Below are 17,963 nucleotides of genomic sequence, written 5' to 3'. Positions count from 1 at the left end.
TCTCTAACGTTCTGCTCTCTCTGCTTTTCCTCAGAGTAGCTTTGCCTCGTCTGTTCCTGTTTGGCTGTGACTCCTTCCTGGAGAGAAATATCAGCTATGCTGCTGCCATCAACACCTTTGTTTGTAGATGTTGGAGTTTGGCCTGTTTTCCAGTGTGGTCCTGTATCTCTGACCGTGACTGGCTGGATGTGATCTCTTCCTCCTCTAACATGGGAGCTGGATCAGAGCTCGTCTGCCTGGCTGTGTGTGTCCTGGACGGGGCCGCCTTTTAAAGCTGCTTTTTGTATCTCTGCCTCTGTCTCATTGAACCCCAGTCGGCCTCGGCAGATGGCCACTCACACTAAGCCTGGTTCTGCTGGAGGTTTCTTCCTGTTAAAAGGGAGTTTTTCCTCTCCACTGTTGCTACAAGCATGCTTAATGTGAGGGATTGGCTTTGAGTCAATTAGTCGATGGAATCAAATGGTTTTCCTTAGATAGAAAACTTTGTATCAATTTGACTGGATGATCTGGTTGAACTGTAAAGTGTCTTAAGTTGATATGTGTTGTGAATTGGCCCTATAGAAATATAAATTCGGCCAGTCATATATCAACGGTCATCTGTCAATAAAATTTTTTCCCGGTCATAACTTCTTAGATCATATGTCATAGCTAATATACGCAACCGTTAAAATAAGAAATAAGAATCATTTCCTTTCCCATTGAGTCCAGTGTTCACGGGGATGGACCTCTGTGTCTTCAGCAGGCGTAGAGCTAACAGAACTGGCAGCGCTGCGAGGCAAGGGCTCAAACATGTATGGTTGTAAGCCTTCTATGCCAAACCATGCTTCTGCCGCCCTGGCGTCCTCTTCCACAACATCTTCGTCCCCACTTCCTCCTCTAAATAAAAAATGTATGACGGAGGAGACTCATCCACGACCTCAAACACAAAACTCTCCTCCTCTTGCATGTGTTACTGTCCATAGCATTCCTTGACAGAATTGTTTCTAAGTCACCAATTTAGTGCTACTAGCACTTAGTTGCTAACTGGTTAGCAAGATGTTTCGGAGACACCGGCCACGATCAAACTCTTGCTTGCGAACCTTCTGCCACAACAATCCCGCCTCCTTGATAAACGACCAATCACATTCAATTTATTCCCTCGTATAAAGTCAGGTTTGGGGGGGCAATATCAATGTCTTTCAGTCCAGGAAACACACAGCCAATTCCTAGCAGCGTTCCTGATATCTGTGATTGAGACGAGGAAACATCCTGAAGTTTAAACTGCTGGAACTCAATGCCTTCAATCCAGCCAATAAAGTGGACAGTAAAGGGTGCAGTTGCTGCTGGAAAATGAGGTTTGATAAATAAATATATCCTTGCTCTCTCCACAATAAGATTAAAATTTTAATTTATATATTTTTATATGCACATATATATGGAGATAAATAAAAACTTAAGAGGAGTTATTTGATGCTGCTTTAACTGGTTTTAGTGTGGTTATCTTTCCTACTGTAAATATAATTCTATGATAAATGTCATATCCTCTCTATAAAAAATAACTCCTCTCTTGTTTAGATGATTCTTTAAATCACAGGAATTGGGTGCTGTGAGGATTTTACTACCTGAAGTTGTAGCCAAGCGATGCATTCGTGCTGTCTTTGTTTCCATAGAGACCGTGAAAGTTGTACTGAGGTTTGCAGTGTTTTACATCAACATCGAAGTTACATGTCCAGTCAATCACAATACCAATAGCTCCTCCCTGTCAAACAAACACAGAACGTGATGGTTCCCATGGAAACAAGAGCAAAAAACACATAAACTGCTGTGATTACAGAGAGCAACATTTAAAGCAAAGATCATCTACATGAAAATTACCTCCTGGGCTAAATCTTCAAAACTGAAGCCAGAGTGTTTAACTATGTCTCCCAGTTTGAATATAGGACAGAGTGGATCATTCTTCGGATGGTGAAGACATTTCTTGAGGTATGCCCCATCAATGCCCTCCACCAAATTACTCCTGTTAACAAATGATTATTAGAAAATCCATCTTTACTTGGTTTTTATGAGTTCCTCTTGGTACCAGAACTCAGACCAAACTGAAAAACATTTCATAACAGCTGTTGTTTTTTGAGAACAAAACAGTAAAGTTTTCTTCTACAGTTTTAACACAAGCCTCTTCATTTTATATTGATTACTGTTTAACATGTTAGTAAGATCCTCTAGGTTTTATTTGGTGTAACAGAAATGAGCTCTATCACCTTGTGACATCAAATAGAGGGAAAGTTACAGAGTTTTTGATGAAAAGTGTGTAGTTTTCTGCAGATGTCAGAAGAGGAGGCCTGGAATAGAGAACAAGAAAAATATTCAAATACAGTCTTTGTATATTTGCCAAATAATAATAGAATATGCAAATTCAATCATCACCACTAAAAACATCAAGGTCAAAGCAGAATTAAAACTTGATGACATTATTTCAGCATGTTTTGAATATAGGCCTCCTTACAGTAGCAGCCATTAAAAGTCGCTCTTCCCAGTCAAACGCCAGCTGAATGGCAGCCCACTCCCCTGTGACTCCCAGAAAAAAATCCCCTCCAACTTCCAGCCACTGGCCGCCTCCTGGGCGTGCATATTTTTTACTCTGACTCCACCCTTTCACTGAATTACAGGGTCTGACCAGGAGACAACACGTCTCTTTAGAACTAAATGTGCACAAATTACGACAGAAAGAATATTTAAGTACAAATATTGATGTTTAAAAAGCAATTGTAGGGAACCAGGCAAGGGCCCATCACGGAAACTGGGGAAATTTTGAAAGGCTACTACTGTGAATTTATTTCAGTTCGACTGAGAGTAGGAATTGCTTAAACACAAAGATTTAAAAATTTCATGCAAGCTAAGATTTTATTTAACCCAAGGCTGAGAAGATAGACATCTGTTTGATAACTAAGTATGTTATTTCTACTACCAGCTCATATACAGTTTGCCGTTTGGTCGACTATAGAGGACACATCAGCACCTTTAAGGTTTGGGATTTTGTCTCACTTCCAGTTTTGTCATATTTAACAATTCAAACTATTTTCTATTTTTTATTAGATTTTAATATGTAATAGCCTCAGACACTGGATATTTTATCTTGTATTTATTTTATTGTTGTGATAGTTTAACACATAAGGCAGCCAATACTGCTGTTGAAAAGTAGAGGGAAAGTGTTTTCCAATTTTCTGTTTTTTTGTTTTAAGAAAAAGAAGTGTGTATGTGTATCGACCATCAGTTGTGGGTCTGGACTTTACTACAGAAACATGCTCTGATCTAAACTATTCCAATGTAAATTTGCTCTACAGTTAAAAGTTAAGCTACCAACCCAGTTTTTTTTTTTTTTTTTTTAGCTTTTCTTACAGCATCGAATTGTATTTTACGGTGGATTTAGGGGTGCAAACGCAGCATAAATGCATGATTTAACAGCAAATGTAAAAGGTCCAGACCCTATATACAGGCATACTGTAGATGAGGATGCTTAAACTAAATGATTAAAAAGATTCAAAGGAAAACATTTGGTGTGCCCTACTAATATTATTATTTTTGTGTGTTTGTTAGCATCATTTCTGTGCTCATTTGTTGAATTTAAAGGGACATAGAAATCCATTTAATGTGTGAATACTGAAAAATTTGTAGCCTTTCCCTTCGCTGATTTCTATTTTCTAGCAGCTTTTCCAAACTTGGAGTTGTTTTTTTTACTTGCAGCCTTTTTTCTTTGCATGTGTTTATTATTATTGCAAGTTAATCCAATTTTTTTTTTAGAGGCATTTATATAATAAATCATTTAAACTAACCGTTTCTCTGTCCCTGCTAAAAATAAGCATCTCCATAGCATAATGCAGCCACAGCCATGTTTGACAAGTAATGGCTTCTACAGGGGTAATGTGGTGGTAAGTCTAATCTGACGAGAGCCCATTTTCTCACATATTTGCTGGGTCTCGTACTTATTTTGGCAAACTTCAATGTTTATCTGGCTTCTTGTGACAGTAGCTTTTTTTCTTGCTCATCTACCACAGGGCAGATTTGTAAAATGAAACACTGAAGGCTGGTGAGTCCAAAGAACAACTGGAATCAGTTTTCAACTTACAGTAGTGATCTTACTTAAGGCCATTTGGGGCAAATTAAGCTAAATATAAGCGTACACCCAAATTTATTCTGAGATTTTATTTCACTTAAATGGTCTACTTTGTGTTGGTTTATCACATAACCTCCCAGTGGAACACACTGAGGTTAACGGTTGTGATGTAAGACAATGCAAACTATATGGTGATAGTGATATAAATGGTTGGAAAGCCTTATGCCAAAACATCCAATTAATTCACTACTCCATGCATCATGTTGGACGATGAAACAGAACCTCTTTTATTTGAGAGGAGCTTTAGCAGCAGTGTGGTAATAAATACTCTCATTCTGTTTGCTCCAATAAAGAGGTCAGAGCTGATTTCTTTATTTCTCTTAGAAATGTGCGTTTGTGTTACCACAAAACCTAACCCCTTTCACACACAAAAAACTATAAACCAAAAAAACTTACTATTGTATGTGGCATAGAAATTTAAATTGACACCAAAGCTTCTGACAGAAGCTCCTATGACCATGTACTTCACTAAAAAATGACTGTTAATGTTAGAGCTCAGAGGGAACATTATGAAATTTTATTCATTTGCTTAATATTTAATTTGGAATATGTAGCTTTATCCTAATGCTGCCCAGGCACACAGTTGACCCCTATTTTGATGCTTTGAAAGTACAATGAAGGCATCCTGCCTGACCAAACAGCGCAGATTGTAGGATATATCTTGTGGATAGTTTTATAGAATAAAAAATGGACCACTATAGACCACATCTTTGAATGTCACAATCTTTTATTGTTTAGTGTAAAATAGCAAGGCCTTATTGTTTCCTTAGGAGATGTGTGTGTTGCTGTGTGTTGGATAAAAAATCCTCTGTCCGTGGGAGACAACCTGGGAACATTCCCATAATTCTGCTGCACCACTGCAGAACTCACTCAGCTACAGGCTAATGCCTCCTAGGCATCAGCCCAAGAAAGCACCTCTATAGATCCTTCCCTCCAGCTGCTGTTAGACTCTGTGATCTGCTCCCAACACAATGCAAAGATTAAAACAATATTTTTTTAGATATAATATTTTTACCCTAACATGAAAAGGAAATCATATGTTCTGCTATTGCAATGAGAATGATTGCTGAGACAAAATTATATACATAATATAATGTAAAACCCTTTGTTATTGCACAATGGGGAAATTCACTCTGCATTTTGACCCATCCCCTTGGGGAGCAGTGGGATGCCATTGTGTGGCACCTGGGGAGCAGTGTGGAGCTAAGGGTTTTGCTCAGGAACCCAGAGTGGAGGCTGTTGGGATCAAACCTGGTCCACTGCTCTACATATATATATTTAGATATATATATTTTTTTACATTTAGATTTATATATATTTACCCACCAGATCATACGTCAAATTAAGTTTTATATCTAATGCAAACCAGTTGATTGCATCGACTCTTGGTATGCTTGTAGCGACAGTATTTTATATATAACTATATATACACTCACCGGCCACTTTATTAGGTACTCCATGCTAGTAACGGGTCTGACCCCCTTTTGCCTTCAGAACTGCCTCAATTCTTCGTGGCATAGATTCAACAAGGTGCTGGAAGCATTCCTCAGGGAGTTTGGTCCATATTGACATGATGGCATCACACAGTTGCCGTAGATTTGTCGGCTGCACATCCATGATGCGAATCTCCCGTTCCACCACATCCCAAAGATGCTCTATTGGATTGAGATCTGGTGACTGTGGAGGCCATTTGAGTACAGTGAACTCATTGTCATGTTCAAGAAACCAGTCTGAGATGATTCCAGCTTTATGACATGGCGCATTATCCTGCTGAAAGTAGCCATCAGAAGTTGGGTACATTGTGGTCATAAAGGGATGTACATGGTCAGCAACAATACTCAGGTAGGCTGTGGCGTTGCAACGATGCTCAATTGGTACCAAGGGGCCCAAAGAGTGCCAAGAAAATATTTTCCACACCATGACACCACCACCACCAGCCTGAACCGTTGATACAAGGCAGGATGGATCCATGCTTTCATGTTGTAGACGCCAAATTCTGACCCTACCATCCGAATGTCGCAGCAGAAATCGAGACTCATCAGACCAGGCAACGTTTTTCCAATCTTCTATTGTCCAATTTCGATGAGCTTGTGCAAATTGTAGCCTCAGTTTCCTGTTCTTAGCTGAAAGGAGTGGCACCCGGTGTGGTCTTCTGCTGCTGTAGCCCATCTACCTCAAAGTTCGACATACTGTGTGTTCAGAGATGCTCTTCTGCCCACCTTGGTTGTAACGGGTGGTTATTTGAGTCACTGTTGCCCTTCTATCAGCTGGAACCAGTCTGGCCATTCTCCTCTGACCTCGGGCATCAACAAGGCATTTCCGCCCACAGAACTGCCGCTCACTGGATGTTTTTTCTTTTTCGGACCATTCTCTGTAAACCCTAGAGATGGTTGTGCGTGAAAATCCCAGTAGATCAGCAGTTTCTGAAATACTCAGACCAGCCCTTCTGGCACCAACAATCATGCCACGTTCAAAGTCACTCAAATCACCTTTCTTCCCCATACTGATGCTCGGTTTGAACTGCAGGAGATTGTCTTGACCATTTCTACATGCCTAAATGCACTGAGTTGCCGCCATGTGATTGGCTGCTTAGAAATTAAGTGTTAACGAGCAGTTGGACAGGTGTACCTAATAAAGTGGCCGGTGAGTGTGTATATATATATATATATATATATATATATATATATATATATATATATATATATATATTTCAAATGCAAATCATCTTAATGCTCAAAACAAGGAAAAATGCTATTATTTCAAGAACAAATAACTTATGTTTCTTTTAAAGTAGTGCAAACTCAATACTGTTTACAAACAGGTTTTTGATCTGATCAAAGATTCATTGGCACTGCTCTAATCCTAACATGTTATACAGTAGAGAATAGATCAGAACGAAGACTTCCTGTTTAAATATTTTAACCTCGTAAAGGTTGTCTCTTTTTTTAGTCATATTTTTGCAGCTTTTCCTTTTATTCTGTTAATCTTTTGCTGTTTTTTTTCCTATTTTCTCCACCTTTCTTACATTAATATGGAGTTTCTTGATAATAGTTATAAAGTATTCCCTTTTCCATGTCATTTTTCCTCCTTCTGCATCCTGTACATTTTTGTGTAATTGTTTTTTGCCACCCCTATACCAATAATTCCCCGCTGTGACAATGAAAGCATTTCTTATCTCAATCTTCCCACTTATTTAATACTTGTACACCACAATCCGATAACCGGCTGAGGCAGAAGGCAATGGTTGACCAAATTCCACCTAGAGGATGGATGTGCTGCACCAATTAATCACTGAGCCACTTTCTACTTTAAATATCCTTTAGACAAAGAGAAACTGACTTTTACTTAAATATAATTTGACTTTATATCCATATGGATATTGAATTATACAATCATAGCAAGATAGGAAACAGGAAAACTCCCTCAAAGGGATCGGTGATACTTCTTTTTAAATGAGATATTTAGGACAGCAATGCCAAAGATATTCATTAATATTCTGTATAAATCAGCACGGCTACTGTGAGCTCCTTTCAGAGTGGGGTTGGAAAGACTGCAAACAGATCCACAATGTTAAACCAGAACCTTTATGACCATAGACACAGAGGCCGTAGTAATGGGGGCAGTTTCCATGTTTACCGGACAGCAGAGGGAGATCTAGAGCTACGATGAAAGCCACATTTCTGCAGAGTTAAACCTCATCTTGTATCTTCACAAGAAGCCTAGAAAAACTATGTGACTTTTATGTTTTTAGGAAATGCTGGTTTGTGTAAGAAGCTTCCAGGAGGCATTTTGGTTAATTTAGGTTAGAAGAATCTGAGAAAAATATTAGATACTAATAAAACTAGCCTTCCATTTTTATTTTTAATTCAAATTCACATCATGCTAACAATAAATTGTTTGTGTCTTTTCAGCAGTAGTTTAATGAAAGTAAATTATTAAGTTATTTGGTGTGTATTAATGGATGCGTTAAGTTTGGTAAGTGTTTTATTTCCACTAATAACTACAAGATGTGAATAATTTGTCAAATTTACTGTTTAAGTCTGGCATCTTTGGTGACAGATTTCATAATCTGGAGGTTTTTAAAACAGTCCCCATTTAGGAAACGGCGTGTCTAACTTTTATGACAAAGTGTTGGGCATACTGGAACTATTATAAAAATAAAGTCCTAATATTACGTGAATAAAGTTGTAAAAATAGAACAATAAAGCCTTAATATTATTAGAATTAAGTTTAATTTTATTCAAGAACATTCATAATATGATTAGACAAAAAAGTTGTTTTAATAAGACAAAAAATCTTCAATATGGAGTCATAAATTTAACCACAGCCTGAGCCTTTTAACTCAGGGGGGGGAACTGTAGTTTATTACAGAGTTTACATTCAAATATGCTACCTCTTTCATTTTATAGTATTGTATTATTCTTGTGATATCACAGCTTCATTGTGGTGATATTATGAATTTATTCTTCTAATATTACGGCTTCAATCTGGTAACATTACAACTTTGCTCTTGTGATGTCACCACACTGCAGAAATTGAGACATTTTCTTGAAATATTGTATTTTCCCTGAATTTGATGTGACAGGTAAGAATCTGCCAATTGAATAAAAAGATTTATGTTTAAAATAAGAAAAAAAAACAATTCTGTTATCTTATTTGAAGTGCATAACATCTAATTATCTTATTTTAGGGTAAAAAAAAAAATCTTTACATGAGCAGATCACCTTTTAGAGAAACCTGGAAGCACTGTGTGGATCATGTTCTTTGATTTCTCCAGCTCTTTCAACACCATCCAGCCAGGACTCCTAAAGGAGAAGCTGGAGCTGTCAGGAGTGGACCAGCACATATCCCAGTGGATTCTGGACTACCTCACTGGTTCCCCACAGTATGTGAGGTCACAGGGGTGTGTCTCAGATAGGTTGTCCTACACTAAGGGGGTCTGACAGCGAACAGTGCTGGCACCGTTCCTCTTCACCCTCTTCACTGCAGACTTCTCCATCAACTCCCCGCTGACACCTCCAGAAGTTCTCTGACGATTCTGCCTGGGTCACCTCATCACAGGTAGGGACGACTCTGAGTACAGACAGTGGACCCAGAACTTCGAGGTCCGGTGCCAGCAGAACCACCTCCTGATTACTGCAGGGAAAACCAAGGAGCTGGTGGTGGACTTTCACCTGAACAATGAATTGGACTAGACTCCCAACTGAGGCTTTGTATAAGAAAGGTCAGATTAGTATCTTCTGAGCTGAGGAGACCGAGGCCTTTTCGAGTGCAGGGGGCGCTCCTAAAGACTATCTATGTCTCTGTAGTGGCATCAGCCATCTTTTATGGAGCTGTCTGTTGGAGCAGTGGCTTATCTATAGCTGAGAGAAAGCAGTGGGAAAAGCTCATCAGGAAGGTCAGCTCTGTGATTGATGTCCTTTGGCCTCAGTGCAGGAGGTGGGAAACAAAAGGATCCTAACTAAATGAACATCTCTTTTGGATAATGTTTCTCACACCATGCATGGAGCTGGTGCTGAACTGGAGAGCTCCTTCAGTGACAGACTGCTGCACCCTAAATGCACCAGGGAGCGTTATCAAAGATCCTTCCTCCCAGCAGCTGTAAGACTCTATATGCACCACTGTTCCCAACAAGCTCAATGAGTTGTTATATTCATGTTGATTTTGCACAGTTTCTATCTTAGTTAAATAACATGCTGCTGTCATTTTGCACATCTGTGATGTTGCTGCTATTTTCAAATATCCATTACTGTAAAAATGTCCAGAGCATTATATTGGTAATTTATTCTCCAGGTGCACAGTTTTATATATTGTTAAAATACTTTATGGTACAGTATTTTATTGTTCATTTTTTAACTTTTCACTATTATGTTATTCTTATACATTTTTCTGTGTGACCATTTCTTTCTATAACCTTTTTTCCGCTGTAAACACCGGAATACCAGAAGAGAATAAAGGGATTTTCTATTCTATTCTACTTATTTACTTAAAGATATGCTCATTAGCTTTTTATTCTGGTAATATTATAACTCTTATATTTTATTCTCCTATAGCTTTTTATTTGAATAAATTTTGTAATTTACAATTTTATTAGTTATTTAATTACTTTAATTTTGTAAAACTAGTTTTATGACTTTATTATTATAATATTATGACTGTATTTCATAATTTTGAAAATTATATAGCTTTCAGTGTGGTCATACTCTATCTATCCTATTGTTTAGTTTTTTATTGACATAGTTAAAACAAATAAGCTTAGTGGATTTAGGTTTCAAAAAACAGATGAGAAATATTCCTGATCAAAGAAAAGCCCTTCAAGGCCATTAAATGTGCTTGATTGTAGATTTTGGGATCTCCTTTAAAGCACATCTTGCTGTGCAGGATTTTGAAATAAAAACATGAATGCATTAAAAGCCTTCAGTGTTTTCTAAGTTTTTTTTTTCTGCTTGGACCCCAACAGGCAGAAGATTTTCAGGCATATACTTACTTTGGTATGATGGTGTCATTTTCAACAGGGCACCACGCTAACACCTCGCAGGTTTTTGTTGTGTTCACACAGACTCCAGTCATATGTCCTTAAAAGGAAACAGGCAAAATCTCATTATCAGGACAGAACTTTGAACTGAGCAAGCATGAGGCAGAAGTACGGCATGCGAGTAACAGAAACTCATGTTAAACCACTTTAGATATCCTCCACATTTCTCCTTATCTCTGATTAACATCAACGCAAGGGAGCGAAATATTAAAGTAAAACGGAGCAAATGCTGAATTAAATGTTTCCCTCATCTCTCCCTATTCTGGTGCTTTGCCTCATTAGGAGAAGAGTGCCGGCATTTCACCAGCAGGCACTGCTCAGCTGCAGAAGCTTTTCCAGAAGCCCCACTGACCTGTATGGCCGGCAGGAGCAACCCCCACATGCTTCCATTTCAGCGCAGGGTCAGCCTGCCACCTCTAAAGGAACTCTGGCACAAGGTGAATTTAATGAGTCTGACGCAGACATATCTAAAGCTTTGCTCTTATTGAAGTCGATGCAGGACAGGGACAAGCAGAAAGGCTCATAATAGAAAGCTGGGCACAGATGCACGACAGGTTTATGTAACTTCTGTTTGGACTCATCTGAGGTGATCCCTGTTCTTAATGTTCCTCTGCTGTTATAACATGAGAGAACTCAGATGCACAGCGTTAATCTGGTAGCTGTTTGCTTAAGGTTGGGTTTTAGGCCACAACACAAGCAAATACATCAAATGTTTGGTTGCCAAGAGTAACATTGTTGTTTTAATCCCATGGCCAAAGGCAAACTATTGTTTACATCTAAATGTTTAACTTGGTGGTAATCTACTGTAGGACTCTGTCAGTTCCTAAAAGCCCAAGCCTAGTTTGCAAATAGCCAGCAGACACCAGACTCTGCTGTTGTCAGCGGGTTATCAAGCAAGATCGCGGGCTTAGTTTCATTCATTTCATTTCAGAGGCAAAACAAACAGGATGTTGTGAAGCCAAAAAAGTGTTCTGAGTTTCAAACATAAGGTTACTTAGAATTTACCATGTCCCGTACGTTTGTAACTCCCCTCTGTACAGTCATCGTTTGAGGTGCATTTACCCGTAAGCTGTTGGGAACAAGAGAATTGGGTCAGCTTTGCATATAACATGTTGGAATGTAAACAATACAGAGAAACACTGAAGCCTTAATGATCTCCCATACGATGCAGCCTGTTACTGTTGCATCGTACAAAAGCACTTTACTGCCAGACATCAATAAAACCAACTGCACAAGCAGTCCTGGTATGATAATATTTATGTTTTCTTTGACTATTTACGGCCGTGTGCAAGGCAGACAGGAGGGGAGAGAAGGACACAGGGAAAGAGCGGGAAGAAGGAAGAGGGGTTAGCAAATACCTCTGGACACTTTCCCATCTTCTGACCTTCGGTAATGATGAAGTTAGTCATCACAACGAACGATGAGTCTCCCTGAAAGATTTAGATTGTTGGATTGGAAAAGGACAAAGCCTGTTGACTAAAGAAATTAACCAGAATAATTGCAAACATATTTAAAATAAACCATGTTTGAATTTAGGTTTTTGTTTCTTTATTAGTATTGTAATAGGAATATATTTGTTATCATTGCTAATAGGTTTAGTGTTGTTTTTTTCAGAGACTAGATATAATATGAAATGTTTCTCACAGCTAAAATATTTAAACAGAACTTCAGAGAGTAAATTATCCTTTAGATAACATAATTGTAATATTTTCATTTAGGCTCCGTAAAGGAATGGTTTAGGCTTCCAACAGATTCTAAGCATTTCAGACTGCTGAAAGTAAATTAATTATGATTTATGATCTATGATCAATAAATATAACAAATAAATCAACAATTTACTAAATTAAATGATCTGTTATTTTGGAGTCTTATTCCTTCACTACATTCTGATGGGTCCTATAAAAACCTTACAATGCAAAAGCTGAAATAGACTTTTTTTTTAATAAGACTATTTTCCTTTGATTTGAGCAGATAAGTAAGACAATTTGCCAATAGAATAAGATCATTTATGTTAAACATAGCATGTTCTCCCTGAGGAGGGGTGGGTTCTCTCCGGGTACTCCGGCTTCCTCCCACAGTCATAAAACATGACTGTTAGGTTAATTGGCTTCTCTACAGTCCTCTTAGGGGTGAGTGTGTGTGTGAATGGTTGTTTGTCCTGTCTCTGTGTTGCCCTGTGATGGACTGGCGACCTTTCCAGGGTGTACCTTGCCTCTCGCCCAATGACTGCTGGAGATAGGCATCAGCACCCTTCGCGACCCCACTTGGGATAAGCGTGTTAAAAAATGGATGGATGAATGGATGTTTAACATAAAACAATATATATCATGTTATTTTAAGAGCAAAAATTTCTTTATCTAATTTTAAGGCTAGAAAATGCTGGTTCTGTTGGCAGATAATCTTATTTACCTGAAAATAAACTTATTCTAAGACATTCTTACTTTTGTTTAGATTGTTTTTTTTTTTTTGTATTTTATAAAAAAAAAATGCAAAAAGAAATAATACTTGTTTATCTACTGCACAGTATTTGCTTTTATAATTTTTGTGATTTAGTTTTATAAAAGGTGAACCTCAAAACTGCAGAAATGTTGGTTGTCATCCTGACTTCAGTCGCCGATCAGAAAATTCACAAGATGATATCAATGACTAATGCTAACTGTAATATTCATGCTAATTGCTAATAACGAATTCTAAAGACAGTTTAGACTTAAAATTTTGTAAATAATTGAATGCCTTTTTTTATTAAAGTTAAAGTAAAAATGACTTTTGGCTATACTCCTCTGTCTCACGCAGTGTGACGTCATCTCTGAACCCAAATTAATGCTGGAGGTGTTAAAGAGAACATTCTGAATGCTCTTCTTAAAGAGAACCTGGAATTAGACTAAACTGGTATTCATAATTCAAAGCTTAAAAAAAAAAAATCAAGGAACAGAAATTGGCATTTTAATAGCTCTTTTTCAAAAGTCTGCAAGGAATTCTCTCTAAAAATAAGAGTAGAAGCTGATTCTTACTTTTTAAAGCACATACATGACACAGAGATTTTTTTATCAACTCGGTAGGATCACCTTTGTGTCATGCACTCAAACTGTTCACACCCGAAACTCAAACCAAATAACGTTTATTGTGGCTTTATTATTTCTTTCCCACAGCTAACAATGCCAGGCTGCATTTTAGATCAACAGATAAAGCTAACCACAGTATAACTTTCAAATGGCTGTATACATAACTCATGCACGCAATATGTTTTAAGAAGCAAGACTGCCAGTAAAGTTATAACAGCTACTCCAGTTTATAGCCTGATCAGATGGGTTCAGGAATGGATGTTAAATAAATTCATGTTGTATTATTGAAGTTTTGCCGTAGTTGAATCGGTGTGTGGTTTCCTTTTGACAACAGAGAGGTCTGATGTTTTCTCTCTGAGTCGGCCTGATTTTTTATCATTGTGATAGTTTGATTTATGAACTGGAAGGCTGCCTTTATCCCTTTCTAAATTATTATCCAAACAATTCTCCATGACTTCTTCCAGGTTTACAACAAATCCTTGTGAAGTTTAAACGAATGAAACAGCCAACTGTTAAAACCCAAGTGGTGAGCTTAAGCAGGCTGGTCGCTAACCTGAGAGGGGAAGACGTAGTCAGCCACGTCCCACACCGTCTCCCTCCCGCTTACGTTGGTGTAGCCCACTCCCTTCATTTTGGTGAACACAGAGCTCACAGCTGTGTCTGTGGATTGGTAACCTTTCTCATAAATGAAGACCCACCTGTAAAAGAGACATATGATAGTTCTATCATTGTTTCAACCACTTTCCTCAGGAATCCGACAGTCCAACCCCCCAAAAGGAAGGTTATATAAATGAGTGACCAAAGCATGACGCTCTCCACAGCCAGGAGGGACATGTGCAGCTGTGGGTCAACTTATCCTTGCCAAAAAGGACAAATTTGACAAGCTGTATCACAAAATGTTATTTTTCTATCTTCAGTTTGTGAGAAAAAGAAGGGTGACAGCTTTAAGGAAGCTGTTGGGTGCAAGTAGTTCATGCAGAAAGAGAACATTATCTGTAAAAGGATCAATAACCATGCAAGGCGCATTATTGCATGAAAACCAAAATGAAACCACAGCTAGCTTTACTCTGCTATTCATGGTCACACAGCATTTCTTTTAAATCGGACATGCAATCAACAAAGTGTCAAGAGTGCATAATAGGTCTACATCTCATCTCAGAGGCTATATATATATATATATATATATATATATATATATATATATATATATATATATATATATATATATATATATATCCAAGAGGATTTATAATGTTAGATTTAAATCCTCTGTTTAAAAGGATGTTGGTTCAGAAAGTCAAATTAACTTAATGTTAATTCCCTTTAGATGAATATATATAATACTGAATATAATGAACACCTAATCAGAGAATTTTCATTTTGCGCCTTACTTTTATTATTCAGTAAAAAATGTATTGCTTTAAAAGGTAAGGAGTTAGTAAACTACTTACTCATGTCCATACCTTACAGATCACATTGCGAAGATTTTGGAGTAGCAGTGTAAAGTTTTTATGTAAAAAGCATCTAAATGTGTGTTAACATTTGCTTATGTTATGCATTTCTTTTCTGGTTTAAAACAGTGCAAGTTTAGGTTTTGCCAGATGTTAAAGGGATATGCCACTGACTGTGCTGGAGCTACACAAATCCTCCAAACTTTTATCAGATTTCATTGGTCCATGCGTCAAAATATCACTCCTCCGCTTCACAGAAAACAGGAGCCCAGTGGGTTGTTTCATGGAATAAATTGAGCTTACATGGAAATGCTGGCAGAAAAATGGAGATATAGATTTTCTCACTATTCAGCCAACCTTTATAGTTGACTTCAGCAATTTTCTTGTGTAAGCAATTTCTAAGGCAACAAAAACATAAAGACAAGACTATCAGTTCTTAGATGATAATAAATAACATACATTTATAATATACATTTCTGTAAATAATCATTAAAGCAATGTTATTTTTGATAGCCATTGTAGATATAGACATAGTTTTCATCCTAAACATGAAAACTAAGTCTATTATTATCAGTTTTAGTCAAATTTTAGTCATTATCTGATAGTTTCTGTCACGTTTTAGTTATTTTTTATGTTACAATTCATAAAACAGTTAACCTTTACAATTTTGCATAACAACCAATTCTTTACCAGACTGACAGCTCTCGCCTGTATACTACAGTTGCTTGAGATAAAATGCTACTGTGCAGTTCATCATTGCTGTTGGGCAGAAAGAATTTTGATTTCTAGAATTCAAAAAAACGTTTTAGTTAATTAATGCCCTACTTTATACAAATGAGTCTCAAAAAAGTTTTGAAAACAGCAGATTTACTTCAACACACTAAATCAGTTAAATAGCAGACAGGTCAATTCACAACACATGTCATCTTAAGGCACTTTACAATTCAACCAAATCACACAGTGTAATTGATTCAAAGTTTGATGGTAAATGGTAAGTGGCATGTACTTATATAGCGCCTTTATTCAAGTCAGGAGACTTGACCAAAGCGCTTTACACTACATTCATTCACCCATTCACACACACAGTCACACACTGATGGTGGCAAGCTACATTGTAGCCACAGCTGCCCTGGGGCTCACTGACAGAAGCAGGGCTGCCGTACACTGGCGCCACCGGGCCCTCTGACCACCATCAGTAGATAATGCAGGTGAAGTGTCTTGCCCAAGGACACAACGACACTGAAAGTCGGAGTCTTGAACCATCAATCCTTCGATTTCAGGGCAAATTCCTACATCCAACGCCACTGTCGCCCCAACTCATAGGCGCCGCTGGCATTGAGGCCGACGTGCCTATAGTGTGGCCTTCTTGGGTCAGACTATAGTTCAGACAGCTGCTGTCTGAATGAATATGAGGCCCCTCTGATCTCATTTTAATCACATGTCAAAGATAATAATACAATGATCTCTGACAGGTCACAACACCTTGAAAGACCAAAACAAATTTTATAATGACCAGTTATACTCACTTAAAGTACACATATTTATTCAGATTGAACACAATTGAAACTGAAGTGAAACTGGATGAGGCATATACATGCAGTTATATATTTTTCGAATAAATACCAATATAATAAACACAGTTGTGAGGAAAACTTTGAGGAGAGTCAACCCAAGGAAGGCCCTAGGGCCTGATAACATACCTGGGTGAGTGTACAAGGAGTGTGTGCAGATCAGCTGGCTGGTGTACTCTATTAATTCTAACATTAATTTTTACTTCTTTTTTTGTTATTGATAAGAATTTAAGGTTTTGGACCTTATACGTTTGCGCTTCTTCCAAAACTCTTTTTCGAAGTATACGTTTTTTGTTATATTATTTTTATTTATGCCAAACTTGAAATTTTGTTTTTTTAATTTCAGTAAAAAAAAACATAGAGTCATTACAATCCCTTTGAACAGAAATCCAATCCAAAGGATTGTCATGATCTTGTCATGATGACTGGTCTGATTACTCATTTCATTCACCTATCTCCGCCCAGTTCTCAATTACAGTTCATCCGATCCCCTACTTCAGCCTCTTTTAAACCTGCTTTCAAATCAGTCATCAGTGCCAGATTATTAGAGCCTTTGGTGAGAGTTCTCTAGATTTCCTGTTCTGATTGCCTGATCCTGACTCCTTCTGCCTCCAGACCTCTGAGCCTGCCTGTACCCATTTAGATCTGTTTGTTTGGACTCATGCTGGATTTCTGCTTGTCTGTGTACCGTACCTGGAACTGTTTCCTGAAGCCGTCCAGGATTTCCACTCATCACCTTTTCCGACCTCATCCTCTGAGCTTGGAATTAACAAGTTAGTGACTCACATGTTCATTATCATCCTCCACCAAATAGATGTGGTCATTAACCTGTGTTCTCCTTCTGCAGAAGATCCTGCCTTAGACGCCGGCACTGTTCTTTGCAGTTCCGTTTTTAAATTAATGTTTTGTTAAACATTTGGTCCTTTTGCTCTGAGCTGCACAAATATAGTCTCATTCTTTGTGTGTGTGTGTGTGTGTGTGTGTATGTGTGTAATACATTTGAGAATAACTTATCAATCAGTATGTCCCATGTAATTCATGAAACGTTGTTGATTACGCTCTACCTGGATATCTTGAAATCGGTTGATGATATGTTCACACGAGAGGCGCTTTGGGCAGCAGAAGCAGACGTTTTACATGCAAAGTCTATGGCAGGCATCCCCAAACTCGGTCCTCAAGGCCCCCTGTCCTGCA

The 17,963-nt window shown here is 37.9% G+C and overlaps 1 protein-coding gene across 6 annotated transcripts in view; it reads right to left on the bottom strand.

Moving 5' to 3' along the window:
- Window positions 1–17,963, bottom strand: part of p2rx1 (purinergic receptor P2X, ligand gated ion channel, 1) — a 33,531-nt gene that overhangs the window by 5,849 nt on the left and 9,719 nt on the right. For 5 of the 6 annotated variants that reach the window (XR_001481877.1, XR_001481878.1, XR_001481879.1 and 2 more), the window contains exons 2-8: window positions 14,301–14,445; window positions 12,044–12,115; window positions 11,691–11,754; window positions 10,638–10,725; window positions 2,238–2,318; window positions 1,855–1,996; window positions 1,602–1,738 (exon numbers count right to left, since the gene is read on the bottom strand). Coding sequence is in view for 3 of the 6 variants with exons in the window: in XM_015395870.1 (XP_015251356.1) it covers window positions 1,602–1,738; window positions 1,855–1,996; window positions 2,238–2,318; window positions 10,638–10,725; window positions 11,691–11,754; window positions 12,044–12,115; window positions 14,301–14,445 (729 nt within the window). In the remaining 3 variants the exon portion in view is untranslated. The remainder of the gene's footprint in view (window positions 1–1,601; window positions 1,739–1,854; window positions 1,997–2,237; window positions 2,319–10,637; window positions 10,726–11,690; window positions 11,755–12,043; window positions 12,116–14,300; window positions 14,446–17,963) is intronic. The other variant, XM_015395871.1, reaches the window with a different exon arrangement.

The sequence above is a fragment of the Cyprinodon variegatus genome, unplaced genomic scaffold (assembly GCF_000732505.1).
Source record: "Cyprinodon variegatus isolate N-32 unplaced genomic scaffold, C_variegatus-1.0 Scaffold765, whole genome shotgun sequence".
Lineage (NCBI taxonomy): Eukaryota > Metazoa > Chordata > Actinopteri > Cyprinodontiformes > Cyprinodontidae > Cyprinodon > Cyprinodon variegatus.
Note: the sequence above shows the minus strand (reverse complement) of the source record. Positions and strands in the feature narration are given on the sequence as shown.